At 54.5% G+C, this 17,853-nt stretch overlaps 1 protein-coding gene across 2 annotated transcripts in view; it reads right to left on the reverse strand.

Annotated features, from left to right (window-relative positions):
• Positions 1 to 17,853, reverse strand: part of ABR (ABR activator of RhoGEF and GTPase) — a 190,207-nt gene that overhangs the window by 98,547 nt on the left and 73,807 nt on the right. For both annotated transcript variants that reach the window (XM_054709005.1, XM_054709006.1), the window contains exon 2: positions 4,010 to 4,194. In XM_054709005.1, coding sequence (XP_054564980.1) covers positions 4,010 to 4,194 — 185 coding nt within the window. The remainder of the gene's footprint in view (positions 1 to 4,009; positions 4,195 to 17,853) is intronic.

Raw genomic sequence — 17,853 nt, forward strand, 5'->3', positions numbered from 1 at the left:
GCATCTGCGAGGCAGGGCTTCAGGCTTCACACTGGGAGTGGGGGTGCTGCGCAGAAGAGCCAGGCTGCAGGGGAGTGCTGGGGAGGGAAGAGCGTGTGACCTGCCACCTCCACGGAGACCTGGCTTCATCTGGCCACACTGGGCAGGGCCGAGCCAACCCCAGGAGGGAGGTTGCTAAAGCAGATTCAGTCTGTCCAGCAAACATTCGTCAGGCCGGGCCCTTGCTTTGTTCCCGGCTTCCCACTCCTCTAAAAGCCGGTGAGAAAAGTTTGTGGGCCCCAGTCACCAAGGACTGAGCACCCCAGTGAGCCGGGCCCAATGATGCAGGCCTCACCTGAGCTATCCCAGTCTATCTTCTCAGGTAGTTAGTGTATTAAAATTTTTTTAAATTGATTTCAGAGAGGAAGGGCAAAGAGAGAGAGAGAGAGAGAGAGAGAGAAATAGCAATGATGAGAATCATTGATCAGGTGCCTCCTGCATGCCCCACACTAGGGATCGAGCCCCAACCCAGGCATGTGCCCCGACCCAGAACTGAACCATGACCTCCTGGTTCATAGGTTGATGCTCAACCTCTGAGCCACAGTGGCCGGGCAGTTAGTCCTATTTAGAGGTGAGAAAACTGGGGCTCAGAGGGGTTATGACACTCCTCCAACGTCTCCCAGCTAGAGAGCAGACGTGCCTCTATCAGAGCTCGTGTTCCTTCCATTCTCTGGGCTGTTGGAAGAGTCAGGCCGTGATGTTTAATTTTATGTGTCAGCCTGACTGTGCCACGAGTGCCCAGACATTTGAACAAAATTATTCAGCGTGTATCCGTGAGGGTGTTTCTGGATGAGATTAACATTTGACTCGGTTGACTGAGTACAGCAGATTGCCCTTCCTAATGTGGGTGGGCCTCGTCCAATCAGGTGAAGGCCTGAATAGAACTAAAAGGCTGCTGAGTAAGCAGGAACTCATCTTGCCTGACTGTTGAGCTGGGACCTGGGTCTCTTTCAGCCTTCAGATTCAGACTCAGACTGAAACATCGGCTGCTCTTGAGTCTCAAGCCTGCTGGCTTTCTAGTCAAAGACTATTGGCTCTGCTGGTTCCAGACTCAGACTTGAACTACACATCAGCTAAGGGTCTCTAGTTTGCTGGCTGCAGATCTTATGACTTCTCAGCCTCCGTAACTGAGTGAGCCAATCCTATATAATAAAACCCTAATATGCAAATCAACTGAACGTAAGAACTACTGGTTGCTATGATGTGCACTGACCACCAGGGGGCAGACGCTCAATGCAGGAGCTGCCCCCTGGTGGTCAGTATGCTCCCACAGGGGGAGCACCACTCATCCAGAAGCCGGGCTCAGGGCTGGCAAGCGCAGCGATGTTGGCAGGAGGTAAGGAGCAAGGGGGTCCCAGGCTGCAAGAGGGTGCAGTCAAGGCTGAGGGACCCCCCCACTCCAGTGCACGAATGTCATGCACCGGGCCTCTAGTTCCTTATAATAAAAATCTCTCTCTCTCTTGTATTCTATTGGTTCTGTTTCTCTGGAGAACCCTGATGAACACAAAGACCAAACTTTGGGTTTCCAGGCACAAGGTGACGGCATACTTGGGTGTGGAATGCCCCACTTGCCAGAGGCTAGAACGATCATCTGATTTGGTCTAAAAGTCCCCTGGGTTCCCAAGACCCCAACAGGAAGCCTGGCCGGGAGGGGACCTGCCTGGCCAAATGAGCTGGGCCAAGTAGCAGCAACCTTGGCCTGCTTTCTTCTTCTCTTTTCCCTCTTCACTCTTCCGCTTCCTCCTTGTCTTCTTCCCTTTTTAAAAAAACTTGAACTGCTCCCCAAAGTACACAGGAAGAGGTTGTCAACTCTCTCCAGCACCGCAATGTAAATAGCAATACTTGCTGAGTCCACTAGATGGGGCCAGTGACAAAGTAGAGAGGACAAAAAAGGCAACTCCAGGAGGGAAGGTGGGAGGCAGGAGGTGCATTGGGCTGGAATCTCCGATAAGCTCCCCAAGCTGGACAGATGCTCCCTCCCCTGTCTTGCATGACTTCCAGCCAATGATGTTCACCTCAGCCCTCTGGTTCCCAGGCACTGATGTTAGCTGTCACCATAACATCTCTGGATTTCAAAGTCCTCAAACCAAGTTATTCCCTCGAGAGCCACCAAGCAAGATGGGCAACCACAAGCTGAAGGAAGTCACGGCCGGAGGCCTCAGAGCTCCAGGCAGGGGCCCCTCCCACGATGCCTGTGACCTCTCTCACGTGCCTGTGACCTGTTTCACGGGAGAGTGAAAGGTACCTGACTGCACCTTTCACCAGGGAATCTAAAACTTGATGGACAAGCACGCCTACAAGGTGGTCATGTGATGAGGGAAGGAACCAGGACAGGAAGCGAGGAGGAAGAAGGCAGGAAGGGGAGAAGGAAATGGCAAAGACACGTTTCCTCTTCATCTATTTGGCCACACGTTCTCCACTCTGTCAGCATTCCTGGCCCTGAGCTGTGGCCTACAGCAACTCTCCCTGCACCTGCTCACCGTGGGTAACAGCTGAGCCCCCCGGGGTGGAGGGCGAGAGTCTCTGAGCCCTGTTGTGATGAGAGACCTAAAGGCAGCGATGGAAAGCCAGTCTCCCCCTTGCTTTCCCGGTTGGCCTCAGTTCAGGTCCCAGAATACCCTCTCTTCCACCAGCAGCAAAAATCCTGCCCTCTGTGTCCAACACGGTTGTCTCTCACCTCCCACCCTTTCCTAGGACCACAACGCGACACACCAGAATGCTGGCCATGGGGGGCCTGGACCTGACCAACACCCTCCCCACCCTCCACCTCCCACCTGCCCCCCACCCTTCCCTTCCCAAACTTGCACTGCCTGGCAGCCACTGAGCGAGGCCTCCGTTGCCAGGGCAACAATGTGGCTTCCCCCAAGTGGGAAGTCGGTTGCCAGGGCCCTTGTTGCCAAAGGCTATAACAGCCACCCCGGTGTGTGAAGAGGGGGGTGAGCTGGCAAAAGGGTGGAGGGTGGCCACGGGAGGCTGGGAGGAAAGGAAGGGGGGGGTCTCAAGAAATGGCAGAGTCCAGGTAGCGCCCCCCGCCCCCGGCTGGCTGCAGGCTGGGGTGAGGGGTGCTGGGCTCTGCAGGAGGGGAACAAGTATCTCACAGCATCTCAGCGACGGTTCCTTGGGGGCATTAGAGGGAAGAAAGGGGACCCCACCAAACACACCTGGGCAAGCCCTCTCCCCCGCAGGACCAGGCACCCCAAGTGCCGCCCAAATGGAGGAGCGGCTTTGATTCGCCCCGACTTCAGAATACCAGCCCCCAGGAATTTCTGTCTCGTTTGTCTCAGACGCACGCGCACAAGCTGGGCCCAGAGAGAGCCCGTGCCTGCGGCCAGGAGCAGCATTAATGACCAGGATTGCAAACCTCCACGCACCTCTACCCCCGGGTTTGTCCCAGGGCACATCCTTCATACTCCCTGTGCATGCTTCTCTTTGGAACAGAGCTCCCGCCAGTCGGCAAGAGTTGAGGTGGACGCCATGAGAGCCCGTTCCCTTCCAGAGGGCTGGCTGGGGCCCCTGGGCCTCGGGAAACGCTCCCCAAGCCGCGCACTCCGCCCCACCGCGAGCACCAAGCCGGCCTCGGTCTGCTGCGCGGGCATGTGCACGTTGACAGCCGGCAGGGCACAGCAGCCACGGTCCAGCCCGGCCCAGAGCGAAGAGCCTGCGCCCTCCCCAAGGCCCCGTCCTGCCGGAGGGGCCCAAGGGGAAGCTGGAGGAGGGGAGGGTGTCCAGCAGGCAGGGGAGCAGATGGCTGGTAGAGGCGGCAGAGGGAGCAGCAGGTGCTGTGGGAGGGGAGACTGCGCGGCCTCCAGGACCGGGAAGGGATGACGAGGGCGCCCAACACAGCCAGGGCCAAGGGTCCCCGGGGGCATCCCAAGCGGAGCCTGGCCCGGGACACCCAGGCCTGCCTCCCCCCTCCCCCACAGCTCTCTCTTCCCAAACCCAGAAGGAAAAGAAAAGCAGGTGTACCTACCCCGGGTGCCAGCCCCTCAGGTGGGGTGGGGGAGATGCTGTCCCCGCTGCCCTGGCCGCGGGCGCTGAGCTGGGGCGACATGGTGGGCGACTCGTCGATGTACGGCATGGTCTCTGAGCCCTCCGGGGGCCCCTTCTGCTCCTCATTCCCCTCCGCGTCGTAGTCGTCCGCCCCGTAGCTGAAGTCTGAGACAAGGAACAAGAAAGGCCACTGAGAGTCCTCCACCAGGGCTGCCAGGGACTGGTAGCGCAGTGGGCGCCGGCGGCGGCCCCCGGCGGCCATGCTCCTGGCCGCAGCATCCACGGCCTGGCCCGGCGGGGGCCGCACGGGGGGCCGGACCCTCGTGGACCCTCGTGCGGGGCTGGGGAGCGCCAGCAGTTCAGGGGCTGCTGGGAGCCGGGGAGGAGCGGTTTCGCTGTTGCCACCTGCTTAATAGCATGTCAGCTGCGTATTTGCGTATTTCAAGCTGCCGTTGCCTTTGCCTCCTGCCTAATTCCAAGTCTTAAGAATTAACAGTGGGAGCAGGAGGCAGGACGCTTCCAACTCTCCTCTCTGAGTCACCATTTTGCTTTTTATAGGGAATAAGGAGGTGGGGGCGGGCCCAGCGATGTCACTTCCTGGGCCCCTCCTCCTAAGGTACCATTTGTGTGCTGAGCCAGATCCCTGGGAGAGTGGGGCGCGGGGCAGGTTTCGGGGTGGGGGGGGGGTTGAGGAATGGCACCCAAGGGAGCCCTAACCCCCCCTGAACAAGGCCTCGTGCAGGACGGGGCCCAAGGCTGGCAGAGCGTGGGCGAGAAGGCGGCACCGAGGCCTGGCAGGGACACGATGGAGCACAGACTCCTAAAAGCCAGCTTTTCTATCATTTCAATGCAGGCCTCCCAGGGAGAAGGAGGGAAGAAAAGACTAGGGGAGTCGAGCTGTAACCCCCCTGGCTGCCAGCACCACTGAGGCTCCAGAGCCCACGCACAGACACCCCCGCCCTGGGACGCAGGGCAGCACCTCAGAAAGGCCTCTGGTCAAACCCCACCAGTGGGGGTCTCCCCTGCGGCAGAGTGAGGGGCCCTCCCACGTCCCCCCCTTCCCAACCCCTGGCTGGGCCTGTCCCATCATCTGCTCGGATATTACTTCTTCCGGGATGTGCTCCCTGGCGCCCCAGCTCAGAAGTCCTATAGCTCAGGGCCTCCTAGTGGCCCAGTAGGTCCTGCCCATGCGTCCCTAATCCCCTGGGGCAGGACTGGGTGTCCCATCATCGCTGTGTGCCCAGCGCCCACGGGCCGACACGCAGCAGGACCTCGGGAAACGTGTGCGATGAGAACGAGTGAGCAGAGGAACGCACTGCCCGTCTCAGGTCTGAGGCTTGAGCCAAGTTCTCCACTGGGGCCCACTCCTCTTCCTCGGTCCTAACACCAGCCCCCGGGCAGCCGGCAGCCTGAGAGTGGTGTCAACAGGTCACCAGGCGCCTGGCCACAGCCACCCTCCGTGCAATCTGGCCCTTTGGCAGCTGAGAGCTTCCCCAGCCTCGCCGCACCTGTCCCCGCCGACTTCCTCTCCAGTCCCTGTGCTGACAGCCCATTAAGCTGTCAAGGGACACGGCTATTCCCTTTTTCCCAGGATAGGCACACGTGTGAAGAAGCACAGAACCTCGTGATCCGGCCGCTGAGCTGTGTGAGGGCCACGTACCCAGGAGACAGGCTCCACCGCCCGGGAGGTACACAGGGCCTATGGCTGAGGCTGGCCGGCAGTGAGCCAACTCTGCTACTTCCAGGGGTTAGGAGGGAAACAGAGCAGCCACAGCATCCAGCCTGCCCGAGTCTGGTGCCGTGAGGGGCCTGGCTGGCTGCGGAGACATACTCACTTTGGAAAAGCACAAGGAGGAAATGAAACGTCAAGTTCACCTGTCATCTCTCCAGGCTGCCCTGTTACTCCTGGAGTCAAGGCCAGGAGTGTTAGTGATGGTGAAGCCGGGCCTGGCCAGCAGTTCAGATGCCAGCAGGCCACACTGACCCTCCTATCCGCTGACCAATTCCCAGGGGTCACAGGACCAGCTCCCTGACTCTCAGGACCTTTCCCCAGGGCAGAGGTAGAGAGGACAATAGAGAAGGTGGCATAGCTCGCCTCTACCACACAGCCTGCAGCTGGCGGGGCCCCAGCAGGGCGGGAAGGTCTCTGCCAGCCTCCCCCGCTGTGTGCACAATCCAGCCTCATCAGAGTGGCATCCATGCACCTGCATCTCCTGCTCTTCTCATCCCCCAGCCACAGCTGCGAGGCTGATCTTACTATCCCCAACTCACAGACAAGATCACAGGGGGATTTGCCCAGAAAGGATCTGAACCCAGGTCTACCGGTTTATCTCCAGATGCCATCTCTTTCCCTCTGAACACCCCTAACCTTTCAGAGAAATCCTCTATTGCCCTCCTTGCAGGGGAGGCTGACCAAAGAGGAACAGGAGAGGTGCCTGCGGGTTGAGGTGCTAGCTACAGGAGGGGGAGGCTCAGGAGTGGAGGGGAGTGCCCCCAGAAGTCTCTGCAAATGTTCCTTGGTACTTCCTCACTCACTGCACCCTCCATACATCCCGACAGCCCAGGGTCAGGGACCCAGGAGACCCCCACCAGGAAAAGCAATGCAGGAAAAGCAGAGAAAACCATCGTCAGAGAAGGAAGGGACCCTGGGGAGGTGGGAGGGCGGAAACCTGTCAAGCATGGGCAGCCGACGAGGAGAGGCCATGGCTGGGAATGCTGAGTGGACCATGGCTTGGCCACCAGGTCTCAAAAGAAAGAAGGCACAGGAGGCTGATGACAACATCCATCCCCTCTCCCAGTAACGTAAGTGCCATCGTATTTAGGGTGGCCGTGTGCCCAGTGGCTCGCTACAGGACTACGTTTCCTACTGGGATGGGCCACGGGATTAAGTTCTGGCTAAGGAGATGGGTAGAGCTTTGAGAAAGGCTGCTAAAAGAGGTTGTTTTGGCCGAGTGTCGTGTTTTGTTTGTTAGTTTGTTTGTTTTTGGTCCTCTTCATACTTCCTCCTTCTGTGGTTAGTTTGGAAAGCGTGTTAGACCATGAGGTGACAGAAGCCAGCACTGAAGATAGCTGACTAGAAAGCTGGGAGCCTGGGCCCACGATGGCACAATGAACCACGGTATCACCCCAGGACTGTCCACCTCTGGACCTATTTGACATGACAGAGAAAGAGAGCCCGTTATCCAAGCCACTGCCATTTCGCTTTTATGTTCTATGCAGTCAAACCTAATTGTGACTGATCCAGGTGGTTTTCCTACTGCCTTCACTTTTCCTTCTAAGACGCTTCGCCCACCCTTTAAAAATTGGTATTCCTGCCCTGGCCAGGGTGGCTCAGTTGGTTGAGCATTACCCCATACACTGAAAGGTCTCCAGTTGAATTCCTGGTCAGGGCACATGCCAGGGTTTTGGGCTCAATCCCCAGTAGGGGGCATGCAGGAGGCAGCTGATCAATGGTTCTCTCTCATCAATGTTTCTCTTTCCCTCACCCTTCTTCTCTCTCTATAAAATCAATAAAAATATATTAAAAAATTGGTATTCCTTATATACCCTTACAATAGAATAGTGCTCAGCAATGAGACAGACTGCTGATACATGCAACAACAGAAATGACTCTTACAGGCTCTCACACTAAGCGAAAGAAGCCAGACACAAAAGAGCATATCCTGTATGGTTCCACTTATATGAAGTTCCAGAACAGGCAAAACTAATCTATGGTTGAAAAAGAGTAAAAATAGTGGTTGCCTCTGGGAGTGGGAGCACAGGGAACTTTCTGGGTGATGGAAATGTTCTGTATCTTTAAAAAATATATTTTTAAATTGATTTCAGAGAGGAAGGGAGAGGGAGAGAGAGAGATAGAAACATCAATGATGAGAGAGTATCATTGATTGGTTGCCTCTGCATGCCCCCTACTGGGGGTCAAGCCCGCAACCTGAGCATGTGCCCTTGACCGGAATCGAACCTGGGACCTTCCAGTCCGCAGGCCAGTGCTCTATCCACTGAGCCAAACCAGCTAGGGCAATGTTCTGTACCTTGACAGAGACTTGGGGTACACAGGTGGATTCATTCATCAAACAGTACCCTTCAGAGTTGTGCATTTCCCTAAATACTGAACTCTAGCTGATGATATGCATGCTTATGTGTTGAAGTCAAGTGCACGGATGTCAGCAACTTACTCTGAAGCACATGAAAAGTAAGATGGGTGATGTTCAGAGGGATGGATGGGTGTGTGATAAAGCAAGTATAGAAAAACGGTAATTACAGACTCCGGATGAGGGTATGTGGGTGTTCACTATACAATTCTTCAAACTTTTAAGTATGTCTGAAATCATTCATAATAAGGTAGTGGGGGGGAACTGGTGATCCCCGGGCTCCTGTCACTCCTACTTTGCTCCCTCTCCCAAATCTAATTTACATTCCAGGGTGAGGTCTGGGTGGCAGACCCGTCTCTCTGACTGGTTCCTGAACGTCTCTACCTTCTATGCCACATCACTCATGTGGGAAAGCGGGCGACAGTTCAGATTCTTCCCTCTTCCTGCTCCTCATCTCCCACACCCCGAACGATCCCCACTCTTCCTCCTCCTCTCTACCCTCACCAACGCTTATGAGGACAACTCCAACACTCTCTCCCCTGTTCAAAATTTAACAGTTCCCCATTCACTTCAAGGTACAGCACCAGCTCCTCAGTTCAAAGCCCTTCACGGTCATCGACTCTACCTTTCCAAGGTCATATTCTGCTGCCCTGTAATATCAGACATCTTCTAGGTCCTTGTAGTGGGTTGAATAGTAGCCCCCAAATGTATACGTCTGAATCCTAACCTCGGTACCTGTGAATGTGACTTTATTTGGGGGAAAAAAAGGGGTCTCTGTAGGTGTCATTAAGTTAAGGATCTTGAAATATTATCTTAGATCAGTGGTCGGCAAACTCATTAGTCAACGGAGCCAAATATCAACAGTACAACGAATGAAATTTCTTTTGAGAGCCGAAAACCGACTTCTGCGCATGGGCCACGAAGTTTCAATCGCACTGTACGTGCCCGCCCGCACGTGGTATTTTGTAGAAGAGCCCCACTCAAGGGGCCAAAGAGCCGCATGTGGCTCGCGAGCCGCAGTTTGCCGACCACTGTCCTAGATGAACTCAGTGGGTCCTAAATCTGATGATGTGTTCTTATAGGCAACAGAAGGGGAGAAAACACACACAGGAGGAAGCCATGTGACGATGGAGGCAGAGATTGGAGTGATGCTGCCAAAGCCAAGGAATGCATGGAGTCGCCAGACGTTGGAAGAGGCAGGAGTTCTCCCCTGAGAGCCTTGGCTGCGAGTGCGACCCTGTCAACACTGGGATTTTGGACTCCTGGCCTCCAGATTGTGAGAAAATAAATAAAATAAATTTCTGTTGTTTTGGGCCACCAAATTTGTGATTCTTCTTCTTTTTCTTCTTTTATGGCAGCCCTATGAAATTAATACAGTCCCCAAACACACAACACTGTTTCCCACCTCTGGACCTTTGCACATGCTGTTCCTATACCTTTGCACATGCTGTTCCTATACCTAGCACACCCTCTCCACCCCTGTCCACCCAGTGAAATTCTATTTAGCCTTCAAGCCCAGCTCAGTTGCATCCTTCTCCTGTGAACCTCCTGTCTCCTGAATACATGAAGCACTTTTGCAAATCAATGAGAAAAAGATGAATACCTCAACTTTCTAAATGAGTTCGAGAAATATACAGAAAATTAAAGAGAACCACAAATGCAGACACACACACACACACACACACACACACACACACACACACAATCAAACTTCTATTTTTTTGCATTTTTTCTATCAAATCCATAAGGATTAAAACACATATTCAGAGTTGTTCTGATCAGTGAGACCCAAGGAGAACAGAACCTCTGGCAAGGCCTCTGGCTTTGCTAATGAAAACAGGACTTCCCACCTTGAACTCGGCGATGATGGGAGGAGCTGCAGTGGCCATATGGCTGCCACGAGGAAACGATCAGGAAGGAACAGAGCCATTTCCCTGAGGTTGTGGAGGAGCTGAGCCACGCTACAAACAGCCTATCTCATACCTCGCCAAGTGGCAAACACAAGCCCACTATGTGTACGTTGGGTTTTCTGCCACTTAAAACGAACACATTCCCACGTGATGTCCTTACAGCCCCGTGGAGAAAGGCCGTCCAATAAGCAATAAGACATCCTAGAGGCTATGACAGAAGTACCTCGGAGGCGAGGCAGAGAGGGGGGAGCGGGCAACAGTGTGGGGGAGGGGATGGCTGGAAGGGCTTGGGCGATACTTGAAGGGAGGAGCTGTGCTGCTGTGGATGCCGGTCACTCGGCTCAGGTTCCAATCCTGGCTCCATCCCCGTCTAGCCTCTTCATGCTCAGGAGAATGCCTGGCACCAGGCAGCCTCTTATAAACGGACAGTGAACAGTTAAACCAATGAACGTGAAAGTGGGTGACGAAGGGACTGAGCACACAGGGATGCTTCGAGGATCAAACCGGATAACGCACACAGAGACTCAGAACATAGCAAGCGCCCAGTAAGTCTCTGCCGCTATTATTAATATAATTAATTGCATCTTGAAAGATGTGTGGGTGCTTGCCAGGCAGATGGGGGACATGAGCAGAGTTCTAGGCAGCAGAGAAGCGGCTTGGCAAAGGCACAGAGTGTGAAACAGCAGGGCCCCTGAAGGGCCTATAAATAGCCGCGCAGCTAGAACACGGAGTGAGCAGGAGGGTGAGGGGGCAGGCGGTGCTGGAGAAGTGGGCACAGACCAGCACACGAGGGCCTCCCGAGTCGGGCGGAGAGTCAGGCAGGACCCAGTGGGGACCACTGATCGGGACCATACCCTCCGCAGGGTCTTGCCAGCTACATCATTGCCGAATATCTCTAACTTTTAGATAACTCCTCCTGATGCATACGTCCCTCTGTTGCGTTACAATGCAGGTGGAATCCCATGGCCTCCGGATCTCCTAGGAGTCACGCAGATTGGAGCCACATGTGAACACAGGGCTATCCATGCCAAGCCCGTAAGGGATGCAGCCCAGGCCAGATGACAAGATCTGAGCCAAACAATGACAGACCATGGAGCCATGCTCTTGTGGGCAATGTGAAGAGTTGGCCTGGGGGCGGGGGGAGGGGGGCGGTGAGGTTCAAACCCAAATGACCCACCCTCATTTCTACCATCTTAAGCTCTGACAGGCCCAAGGGGGAAGAGGGGGTGCCCGAACAGCTGGAGGCACACAGGTGTTGAGCTCTTTACAACCTTCTCCTAAGACCGTCTGGCACCAATGACCAATGGACACAGCCAGAATACACCCTGGTACCCCCAACCCCAAAACAGATGCTGAGGGGGTTTGGGGGATCTTTCCAACCTCTTCTTGGACACTAAGAACCTGTGCGTACAGGATAAAGTTCTAGGTACGGAATGGCCCTGCCCTCCCAACAGGAGTGGTACAAAGGATGATGTCCGGTGATAACGTATCTTCTGCCCTAGAACGGATGAGGGCAGTGGGGGAGGGAGACCGCGGGAGAACAGCCCAGGGGCTAACTCATAATGACTATACCTTACGAGTGTTTTGTGGAGTTGCAACGAGAAAATATATGCAATGTAAGGCGCCTGGCTCAGGACCAACACTAAATAAACAGCAGCTATTACCACTCCCACCCTGGCCCCCTCCGTGAGCAGTAAGTGCTCTGGGGGGGATCTCCTCGTCCTGGAAAAACAAAAAACAAAACCAGGGCTTGAAGGCCTTCCTCCATCAGCAGACTCCGCTGTTCATTGGTCAGCCTACATTCGGTAGGCATCAGGGAATGGTTTCAATGTGTGCTTTTTAAAAAAATACTAGAGGCCCGGTGCATGAAATTCGTGAATGGAGGGAAGTTGTCCCTCAGCCCAGCCTGTACCCTCTCCAATATGGGACCCCTCAAGGGATGTCTGACTGCCCGTTTAGGCCCGATCCCGGGCAGTCGGACATCCCTCTCACAATCCAGGACTGCTGGCTCCCAACTGCTTGCCTGCCTGCCTTCCTGATTGCCCCTAACCGCTTCTGCCTGCCAGCCTGATCACCCCCTAACCACTCTGCTGCCAGCCTGTTTGCCCCAAACTTCCCTCCTCTGCCAGCCTGGTCACCCCTAACTGCCCTCTCCTGCAGGGTTGATCACCTCCAACTGCCCTCCCTTGCAGGCCTGGTCCTTCTCAACTGCCCTCCCTTGCAGGCCGGGTGCCTCCCAACTGCCCTCTTCTGCTGGCCATCTTGTGGTGGCCATCTTGTGTCCACATGGGGGCAGGATCTTTGACCACATGGGGGCAGCTATATTGTGTGTTGCAGTGATGATCAATCTGCATATTACTCTTTTATTAGATAGGATAGAGGCCTGGTACAGGGGTGGGGGCCAGCTGGTTTGCCCTGAAGGGTGTCTCGGATCAGGGTGGGATTCCCTTGGGGTGTGGGGCGGCCTGAGCGAGGGGCCTGTAGTGGTTTGCAGGCCGGCCATGCCCCCTGGCAACCCAAGCGGAGGCCCTGGTATCTGGAATTTATTTTCCTTCTACAATTGAAACTTTGTAGCCTGGAGCGGAGCCAAGCCTGGGGCTCCCTCCGAGGCCGGCAGCCATTTGTGTTGGGTTTATAATTGAAACTTTGTTGCCTTAAGCGGGTGGGCCCGGCCAGGGTGTGCGGAAAGCTTTGCTTCCCCTGTTGCCGGCGGCAACCCTGGCCTGCTCTCTCAAGCTCCATTCTGCCGCCATTTGTTTGAATTTGTTTACCTTCTATAATTGAAACTTTGTAGCTTGAGTGGAGGCTTAGGCCTGGCCAGGGCAGGCGGAAAGCTTGGCTTCCTCTGTTACCTAGGAAACCTTGCTCTCTGTGGCTGTAGCCATCTTGGTTTGGGTTAATTTGCATACTCGCTCTGATTGGATGGTGGGTGTGGCTTGTGGGTATGTCGGAGGTATGGTCGATTTGCATGTTTGTCTATTATTAGGTAGGATATTTTATTGACTTTTTTACAGAGAGGAAGGGAGAGAGATAGAGAGTTAGAAACATCAATGAGAGAGAACATTGATCAGCTGCCTCCTGCACACTCCCTACTGGGTATATGCCCGCAACCAAGGTACATGCCCTTGACCGGAATTGAACCTGGGACCCTTCAGTCCGCAAGCTGACGCTCTAGCCACTGAGCCAAACCGGTTAGGGCAATATGCGTGCTTTTTAAATTGATTTTCAGAGAGGGCGGGGAGGAGAAAGAAACATCGATGAGAAACACCCGCTGGTTGCCTCCTGCACAGCTCCCACCGGGGACTGAGCCTGCACCCTGGGCATGTGCCCTGACCAGGAATTGAACTGGCAACCTCTTGGTGCACGGGTTGATGCTCAACCACTGAGCCACACTGGCCAGGTTCAGGGAATAGTTTAAATCAGTGATGGCGAACCTATAACACGCGTGTCAGCACTGACACACGTAGCCATTTTTGATGACACGCGGCCGCTGAGGCAGCCGCATGCCGAGGATGAAACATTTGCGAAATAATGTTTTTTCCTCAAAGTGACACACTACCCGAGTTATGCTCGGTTTTTTGGCGAAGTTTGACACACCAAGCTCAAAAGGTTGCCCATCACCGGTTTAAATCTTTAACTTGAAGACACCCGCTCCGATCTTTGCTGAGTACTGGGATCCCCTGGCGAGTTTGGAAGCTGCCGGTGTCTGGCTCCCAACCCAGAGACCCATACTGAATTGGTGTGGGGTGGCTGGGGCAGCAGGCGACTCTCATGTGGAATTGTAAAGCTGAGAACCACCAGTTTAAGACAAGGACCCTGAGGTCGAGTGAAACTAAACTCTGAGACAGCTCAGGAAGCCATCAGCAGGGCCACATGAGAGACACCGGCGCGTTTCTTGTAAGAGGCAGGGTTTGAATTAAGTCTTGAAGGACTTGGAGGTTTGCCTGGGAAGAGGCCAGGAGGTGGACAGAAAGGGCTTTCCTCTGATAGTCAACGGGGGCAGGCAGGGAGGGCAGCCCCTGTCCCATCCACACAGGGCCCTCAGCCTCGGCCTACAGCAGCCGCCTGGACCACAGGATGGCCTCCCCTCACGGTTAGGCCTTCAGGGAGGCCTGGAGCAAGGAAATGGACTCAGCAAAGGGACAACTGGAAGACAGGGCAGCGATGCCGCTGCTGCTCATTCCTGGAGATGCGGACATGTAGCTGGCCCGCTGGGTTCTGGCTCCGCCCCCGATGCTGGGCTCAGCCTCTCTGGTTGCTATGGAGATACCATCGCTTCTCCACCTCCAGGCTCCCTCGGGGAGGGAGGCAGAGACCGTGGCCATGGCCGTCAGGAGAAGCCCGGGCTCCAATGTCTGAAACAAAGGAATCCTAGGTCTTGGATATCTGCCTTGGGGGCAGAGGCGGTGGGCGAGAGGCTGGGGCCTGCCAGCGGGCCCTGGGGAGAAGGGTGGGTGGCTGCATCCGCCTCCGGCCTCAGAGACGCTTCAGAAACGCTGTTATCCGCACCGTGTTTTCTTTACAGTGTGCACAGCAGCCCACAGCGGGATCTCATGTCATCCGCACAACCCAGGGAGGATGGCAGAGTAGAGAGGACGCTCCCACTTTACACCGGGGAAAACGGAAGCTCAGACATGTCCTGGGTCTTGTCCAGGGCCACCTGGCTGACAAACAACTGAGCCACAGCTTACAGCCCGCTCTCTGGGTCAAGTTCATGGCTTTTTTGTACTTTGACAGTATCTCCTACCCCAGCAAGAGGGGCCTAACATTCTGAATTACTCTGTAGGAAAGGTAGCTACGTGCCCACTGGATGGATAGGAATATTGGTGCAAACGGCCAGGTGACCATGCCAGAACGGACAAGAATTTATTTCATGAGTAAATGAGCAATAGTCAGTCATCCAATAAACATCTCCCCATCACATGATGTGCCAGACACAGGGACAGGAACAGACCCCAAGCAAGACCCGGCACCCCAGCTCTACAACCAGCAGTTCTGCCGACTTCCTTCCTGCAAGTTGCTCATTCTCTGGGCGCCTCCACTTTTCTCACTGTAAACGGGATGACACGGCTGCCCTGCCCCCTTCCACGGGGCTGCTCTGCAGAGCAAGGAGAGAGGCGCCGGACAAGAGTATTCCACCAACAGTACAGCATTCCATCAAGCAGACAAAAAAGAAAATCCCTCTACAAAGTCAAGTTCCCACTCACCTGGCCTTTGGTATACGATGGCTTCCCCACTAGATGGCAGGAGTCTGGAGGGCAAGGACAGCCCTTTTCTATTTACTGCCTATTATTCAGGGCACTCAGGGCAGTATTCACACAGAGCGGACGCTCCATGACTGTCCGACTGGCCCCGAACACTCCTCCTAATTTCTATCCATAGCCACCAATTCAATTATTTAAGGTCTGGGGCTGGGAGGTTACTCTGACAAATCCTACAGGAATCCTAACCCTTATTGGAGTTAACAGCTTTAACTTGCCTTCTCCTTCCCCTCTGACCCAGCATGAACTGATAACAAGTAATGACCCGGGACTGATGTGATTTAAGGTGCAGCTGTTCCCTGCCCCACATGCTGGTGAAAAATGCTCGCTGAAGGGGAAGCGGCCAGGAGGCAATGAGGAGGGAGAATCAAAGGACCATTATGACAATGACCTTCGAATCCAATCCCACTCATCACTCGCCTGGGATGCGTGGCCTCCTCCGAGCCCCTCTCCCATATGTGGTTTCATGAGCCCTTAGGGTATTTATGAAAAATTAAATGACTCTCAATCTAGTGCTGAGAAGTAGGAAGGGACAGTTCAGAGAACAGATAAGTAATAGAAGGTCCAGAGAGGTCAGGAAGACTCTCAAAGCTGCCCTGCACGTTGGTGGCATCCAGGGTCAGAATCTGTGACCCCTGCCCTCCACCCCAGGGGCTCCCTTCCATCCCAGAGCCACGCGGCTCCAGGCTCTCTGCAGAAGTCAGCTAAGACATCCCCTTCTCTGCAGAAGTCGGCCAAGACATTCCCAACTCGCACTTGCTTGCACCCCTTCACACGTACACCCACAGAAACACCCTGTGCCTCTGCCATTGCTATCAGGCTGACATTCAGCTCAAGCTGCCGGGACCTTAAAAATAATCCCACTATTGAAGAGGGCCATTAGAGGGCGCCTCAAAATTCATGTCCTTCTCCCCTGCCCCCAGCTCCAGAGGATCAGTGGTTTGGCTGGTCCAGCTTCCTTTTGTCACCCACTGAAAAAAAGGAGAGGGCCTCCCCAAGTCGATGGCCTCTTCCTAAAACGTCACCTTTCCTCTGAGGTGTGCAAAGCCGGGTGAGGGCTGAGCTAGGGGAAGGCAATGTTCGCCCGGCCAGCTCACTTCTGCTCTTTGCACACATGCACATGCATATACGCACACACACAGGCATACACACACACAGACACCCCTGTTTAGGCCCTGACACTTCTGGCTCCCACTCCTCTGGTCAGCCCTCACGCACCACTCCCCATTCTCCGTCTCCCCCTGCTGCATGACCTCGGAGGCTGTGGGTTCCAGATGGTGCAGGCTCCACTGGGCTGGGTCCCCGCGTGAACAAGCGGGGCAGAGGCTCCTGCTCACCTGGGATGGACAGGTGTGAACGAGCCGTGACCCTTGCTGATGTTAAGACGTGGGGCTTTCAAGACTAAGTTGGCTTTGTAGCATAACCAGCTTACCCTAACCTGCCCCCAACTCCTCCACGTAAGGTCAGCCGGCCAGCCCGTCTCAAGAGAAGCTCTCCATGCACATCTCAATGCATGACAGTCCCTTTCTCTTACCGCCACCCATGCCGGGCTCACGGCGAACTGCAGCCATCCTCCTCCTGTTCAGGAGAGGACCAGAAACCCGGCAACTTCTTCTGAGGGCTGATGGGGAAGGAAATCTGGAACGTCCTTGGCTAGGGTTTGGTAGAAGCTGGCACCAGAGGGCCAAGCCTTCCTCTGGTGACCTACCCATTCTCCTGGGGCTGAGTCAGTGGGCCCATCCCTGCCCAAGCTCCAAAGATGGCCTATGGCTGATGTGTGAAGTAAGCCCAAAAGGAGCCTGGGAAACACCCATGTTCGTTGCTGCATTATTCACAAGAGCCAGAAGGTGGAAGCACCCCAACCGTCCACTGATGAATGGAGAGGTAACATGTGATCTGTGCATACAATGGAATGCCATTCAGCCTCAAATAGGAAGGAAATTCTACAGGAGCCACAATGCAGATGAACCTTGAAGGCATTACGCTAAGTGAAATAAGCAGTCACAAAACGATGGTATGATTCCACTTATATCAGATACTTAGTCAAATTCACAGAGACAGGAAGTAGAATGATAGTTGCCAGGGGCTGGGGGTGGGGGCGCGAAGGGGGTGTTAGAGTTGAAATGGGTACAGAGTTTCAGTTCTGCAAGATGAAAAGAGTCCTGGAGATGGATGGCGGCGATGGTGGCACAACAATGTGAATATACTTAATGCCAGTGAACTGCATACTTAAAAATGATTACTATTTTAAATTATGTGTATTTCACCACAATTTAAAAAAATAGAATAAAATATAACGTTAAAAAAAAAAATGCAGGCAGACAGGGAAGGAGGAATACCAGAGACAGAAACTCTTTCATGGACATTAGCAAGGGGCAAGGGGACTCAACCAGGCCTGGCCCTCTCCGCTTCCAAAAATGGCTTTGGAGTCAACCTTCTGAGTTACTGAGGCAGGTTCCACCTCCACTGCTCCTTTCTGATTTGCTGCCAACTTCCTGGCACAAGACAAGCCTGGCTCTGCCCTACGCAGGGGCTGCCAGACATTTGTCAGCTCCAAGTCCAATA

Source organism: Eptesicus fuscus, chromosome 20, assembly GCF_027574615.1.
Source record: "Eptesicus fuscus isolate TK198812 chromosome 20, DD_ASM_mEF_20220401, whole genome shotgun sequence".
Lineage (NCBI taxonomy): Eukaryota > Metazoa > Chordata > Mammalia > Chiroptera > Vespertilionidae > Eptesicus > Eptesicus fuscus.